Source organism: Stegastes partitus, unplaced genomic scaffold (genome assembly GCF_000690725.1).
Source record: "Stegastes partitus isolate 25-593 unplaced genomic scaffold, Stegastes_partitus-1.0.2 Scaffold2044, whole genome shotgun sequence".
NCBI lineage: Eukaryota > Metazoa > Chordata > Actinopteri > Pomacentridae > Stegastes > Stegastes partitus.
Genome location: NW_007579775.1, coordinates 42109 through 47769, shown reverse-complemented (window position 1 = coordinate 47769; position 5661 = coordinate 42109). Strand labels below are relative to the sequence as shown.

The 5661-nt window shown below is 42.3% G+C and overlaps 1 protein-coding gene across 1 annotated transcript; it reads left to right on the top strand.

The window, feature by feature from the left end:
- The first annotated feature begins 1947 nt into the window (after positions 1–1947).
- On the top strand, positions 1948–5523 carry oacyl (O-acyltransferase like). The gene is made up of 14 exons (XM_008303629.1): positions 1948–2061; positions 2155–2233; positions 2319–2454; positions 2581–2777; positions 2890–3102; positions 3180–3282; positions 3371–3472; positions 3558–3723; positions 3813–3892; positions 4001–4111; positions 4538–4661; positions 4809–4995; positions 5177–5319; positions 5419–5523. The coding sequence occupies exons 1-14, from the start codon at positions 1948–1950 to the stop codon at positions 5521–5523; spliced, it is 1860 nt and encodes a 619-aa protein (XP_008301851.1).
- The last annotated feature ends 138 nt before the right edge of the window (positions 5524–5661 follow it).

Here is a 5661-nt window from a genome sequence, read left to right as displayed (position 1 = left end):
ACAGTTTGAATGGCATGCAGTTATTACCAAGTTATTACCACATACTGGACGAAAGTGTGTTACTGATTGATGTGTTTTATAGAAGCATGGAGCCCCTTCCCACAGTTTGTGGACGTTCAGCACAAGTGGATAAAGTTAGTTTCTGCCAGGCCTAAGTATTGGGGAGGGTGTTATTTAAACAGCAGGGTGGCTTGGTTGAATACAGATCGACTATAGTAATTAGAAATCTCACAGCGAAGTCTAACATTTGCAGCTCCACTGAGTCAACAACAGGTCAACAAAGAGGCGCAGCCAGCAAGAACCTCATCCTCTGTAATTTATTACAGAATCTGTAGGAGTCGACTATTTTACAAACTCACACAATCAGCATATTATTGGTCTGTATTGTTAATTAGCACATGACCGAAGCCTCGAGTTAAATTTTAAAGCTGATAACTACACGAGAGCCACTGAGTAACTGTGCAGCTCCCAAGAGCCGATTTCTAACATAGTCATTAGTTGCAGCTGTACAAGTCAGTCACACCCTCAAAAATACCTGTCTGAGTGTTTTATGAGTAAAGTTGATGCTTTTGAGGAGTTTATTGGAAGCTGAGGTTTTTTCGGAGCCGCCACATAGTCATCCTTAATAGTCTACTTTAAGCTATGTCTGCGTTGGCGTCACCTCCAGGCCGTAGCTGTTGCTGATTGAACTGAACACAAACTGCAGCACCAAGACATTTAACTATAAGTTTATTTAACATGTATGTTTGCTCTTCTTTCTTTGACAGAGGTAAAGTTTGTGTTTAATGTTTTACTACTGATCAGAAACTCCTCGTCTTCTCTCATCCCGTTTGTTCTTTAGTCTGAAACATCACCACTAGATGTCATTAAATCCAACAATCTGTACGTTTAATCTTCCCCAGTGATTTGTCCTTTTGGAGTTTGACAGTAACAACATTTGACTGTGAGATACTTAAAAACAAAAGTTACATTTTCATGGTTGGCCCTGATCCGGGGGCAACTACAGAGTAATCAGTCCCATTGGGTGTCCGTCTGTAAGTGTGTGTGTCTGTGAACAGTCTGTAGTCCAAGTGCTAAGGTGTAGCAAGTTGATATTTTACAGGTGAGCTAGGAATGGCCTCTCCTCGGAATGATTAGATTTTGGGGTCAATCAGTGCAGAAATAGCTCCACTAGAGGTCAAAGGTCACTTTTTCAAAAAAATGCCATACCATGGTTGGTAGGGGCAACTATACCCCTCTACTGAGGACCCTCTGGTTAACTAAAGAAACATTTACAAACACCAAGGCACAGAGATGATAGAAATAAATACCATGTTACATTAGAACGATAAGAAAGAAACTTCAAAAACCAAATGATCATTTAATAAAATACATAAGAGCAAATAAATTGAAAAACGGAGATTATCCATATTCAGAGGTCTTCATAAAACAATATTCTCAGTTCCTCATAATCAGAGACTTTGCATCCATTAGTTTTAAAGCACTGAAATGATTCTCCACAATTTCTAAAGATTGCGTTTAATTTTTCTCCATTTGGTTTAAAACCTACCTGGCTGTCACCAACTGATGGTTACATCACATTTGTGGCGGTGTTTCAATCAACAAAAGCAACTCGCTTAAAATCCGTAAAAACCCAAACATTTCACTTTCATTTTTTTGTTTTGTGTAATTGACACTTAAAGCTTAATTTGTGCAGAATAAAAAGACATATTGTACTTTATCATAGTGCACTAAAATTAAAGTGCGATGCCCCACTTCTACGCTAAAATAGAAGTTTTCTTTTTCATTCAGTTACTTTAAACGTTTGTATTTTAAGAGTTTTTAAGGAGGTTACATTCAACATAATATGTAACTTGACTTTTCTTTTTATCTAGAGGGCCCGTGGGGTGTGTTTGATTTATTGGTTGTCTGTTCTGTGTGTTGTCAGTGTACGATTCATTTGGAAAGATGGGGAGCAACGTTAAAGGAGGTAATACCAACCGGCCTGGTTTGCTGCAGCAGTGTCGCTCGGCCCACGGTCCCAGCTTCTCTGGACAGTACTGCCAGGTGTTCCTGAGGCAGGTAACGGCAAGAAAAAGGACAAAATGCCAAATTAACTGTTTTATATGAAGTGACAAAAGTAGATTTTGAACAAAGCGTTTTTCATTGCCGTAGGGAACCGTCCAGTACTTTGTGGGCATCTGTGTTCCTGACTCCTGCGGGGAAGAGGAGGTGCAAATACTGGTGCTGTATGGTCAGTGATTAAGAAGTCAGCTTTCTGTGGATTCGTTGCAATGTCATGTGTTGTTGCTTTACATGTTGTCACCTCGTTTTCACAGACAGACTTCGGTTTGGTCAGATGTCCCTCGTTCCTCCTTTACCTTCCATCCTGGTGAACCAGTCCACTCAGGAGATGATCATGACTCACTGTTTGCCCCAAACAATTGCCCCTGATGCATCTGATGTCACCTGCCTGTCAGTATATGATCAGACTCAGACCTGCATGTGCTCTCACCTGCAAACCGAACCCTAGAATCATCTGTTTTCCAGCTCAGGACTTTTGCATCTGTTGACATTGACCTGTTTTCTTCACTCCTGCAGGTTTGTGTGTTGTGTAATGGTAGCAGTTCCTCTCGCAGCCTCCCTGTTCACGGCTATAATAAGGTGGCAGCGGAACAGAGAGGTCAACCCTACGGTCGAGTCGTCCCCTTTAAGCGCTGGCCTCAACCTTTACGGTGCCCTGAACACCAACAACTCATCCGGCAGTGAAGTCAACAGCAGCACATCAGAAGAAAATGGTGAGTGCAAAAAATAAACTTCACCGAAACGTGCAGGAACATATCATCAGCCGTAAATCCTTTATTGTTGAATGTGTCAGACCTTGCCTTTAGTGAACATTGTCTCCTGCAGACACCACCAGCTCCACAAGACCTTGTTTTCCTCGAAGCTGTGTGTTCGGATGTCTTCAGGCGTTCTCTCTGCAGAATACCAGCCAGGGCGTCTTCAGCACCTCCTCATCCGTCCCAGGAGGAGGCTACTCCTCGCTGAACGGCATCCGTGTTCTCAGCCTGCTGTGGATCATCTGTGGACACTCTGCACAGTTCCCTGTAATCAACAACCTCGGTATGAGAGGACACCAGCAGTCTGTATGTCTCTCAGTTTGCTCACATGCACTTATTATTTCAATATCTCTGTTGCAGACAACTACAAAAACTGGAGGAAGACAGTTGAAAGCAGCCCTGTGCATGTGCTCACCATCAGCGGACCTGTTTTTCTGGCTGTGGACACTTTCTTATTGCTGGGGTGAGACTGGAACAACTCTGTATTTGCCACAGTAAAAGTATTTCATTGTAAGTTTCAAGTTGTGAGTTTTAGGAGTTTTGTATTTCAGGGGTCTGCTCAGCGCCAGGTCTCTGCTGGGCGCCATCAACAGGGCTGAAGACAAACTGAGCCCCAGTCTGGTTGCAAACTATCTCTTCAGGAGGGTAAAAAGGTATGACATCCATATGTGTCCAAGTCATGAGAAGCCCTTCATACTGTATGCATGATACATGCAAATCCTCCTCATTTGTCTGCAGGATTCAGCCGCTGCATCTGTTCATCATGTGTCTAACCATCGGCCTCATCTCGTTGGTCCAGTGGGGGCCCTACTGGTTCCCATTTATAGACACGCTGATGGACTGTAAGACGTACTGGTGGGCTAACTTACTGCTGATCAGCAATCTGCTCCCAGTCCATGAGATAGTACGTTTAACCAGTAATTCAGACATGCTGTATTTTAACTCAGATTACTGTCCTGTTTCTTAACATTTTACCTCCAAATCTCTCTGCAGTGCATTCCTTGGACCTGGTACCTATCTCTAGACTTCCAGTGTTATGCCACCACTCCTCTGTTGGTCTATTTTTACAGACTGTATGTTCACATCCTTTATTGTGACTCTAAATACATTTCTACATGTATTAACCATAGCCATCACTGGAGTTGTTGTACACTACAGCTACTCTGTGTTTTGTTTATCAGGAACAAAGGTGTGTTTGTGGTTGTGGCTGGAGGCCTCCTGATGATGACCACTGTGGCCAGTGCCGTTATCACTGCGCTCATGCATCTACCAGTCTTTCAGCCGTCTACGATGTAAGTGTGGTGATGATCGAATGTAAATATTAGAAAGTACAATGTGATGTGGCGAACATCCCACTTGTGATTCTGTAAGTGCACAAGCAATAACATCGAAAGAGAGCCGATAATTAATCAGCTCGGGTAACATAAAAGTTCAAATCACAAAATTATAAAGAAAAAATAACTGTCAGATGCACATTTTAAAATTCCAAACACATAAAACAGCTTTTACTGGTCAAAAATATTAAAAAACAAACACACACACAAAAAAATATCACACTGGACTGAGTTGGATAATAAATAATGTATGAAATTCATGGTGAACTAGATGTGAATTAATATTTTCTCTTGTCATTTGCTCTTTTGTTTGCACATTAAGCCTCTCTTCTTTTGATATTATTGAAAATGATTTCCCTAAATTGAATATGTTTGTTTCTGCAGGACGTCTGAGAATTATGTTTTGTATTACTATGTGAAACCCTACACAAGATATGGTCCATTTCTAATAGGCATCTTGACTGGAATATACCTGACAACAAAGAAAGAGCAGCTGTTGAAGCAAAAGGTGAGAACATCTGATTAAATTGAGGAGCGTCAGGATCACATTATGACGGATCTCTTCTGGGAATTTGAAAACGCCGTATCATACATTTGGTTTATGATCAAGTCAAAAGTTGCCTCATGAGCTCACCCTGTCTTGTTGCTGGTCCAGTGGAAGGCAGCTCTTGGTTGGTTCTGCTGTCTGTCTCTCATGGCCCTGGTGGTTGGACTGGCCTACGTCCTCAGGGAGACTCCACATCGTCCATCCCTGCCTCACGCTCTGTATCAGGGGCTGCACAGACCCATGTGGGCTCTGGCTGTGAGCTGGATCATACTGGCCTGTGAGGAGGGCTATGGAGGTAAACGACCAACCGCATATCATCTTTAGGAAAAACAAAATACAATGTGAAAGCATGCATTTTAATTGATTGCACTATGAGATAAAGCAATGGTAGAGTTCCAAGAAGCCCTTTGTTGTTTCTACACGCTTCTTTCAAAATCTATTCTCCAGCATTTTCTTCTGTCTTTCTGTTTCTCCAGGCTTTATCAAGAGGCTCCTGTCGTTGAGTTTCTGGGTTCCTCTGTCCAACATTAGTTTTGCCTGCTACCTGATACATCCAGTGTTCATCATCGCCTACATCGGCTTGCAAGAGACCCCGATCCACTACTCAGACATCAATTTTGTAAGCATTTTACTCATTTATTCACCCATTAAACTGTATTACCAAGGTTTGGCTCAGTTTTTCATATCTTCGGACCGCTGTGTGTTGTTCCCTCTGTAGATGTACCTGTTCCTTGGTCACCTGATGCTGACGCTGGTGGTGAGCTACATGCTGACGGTGTTGGTTGAGAAGCCCTACCTCCTCCTAAAATCGAGCAGCGTGTAGAGAAAAGCCAGCACCTGTTCTGTTTGGGCATTGTAACCATTGCCGTTGTTCTTATTTAAATCTGTTTTTGCAGATATTAAACCTCTTTGTTTCCTAGTGAGTATGTTTTTACAGTCTGAACACTTGCATTATTTCACA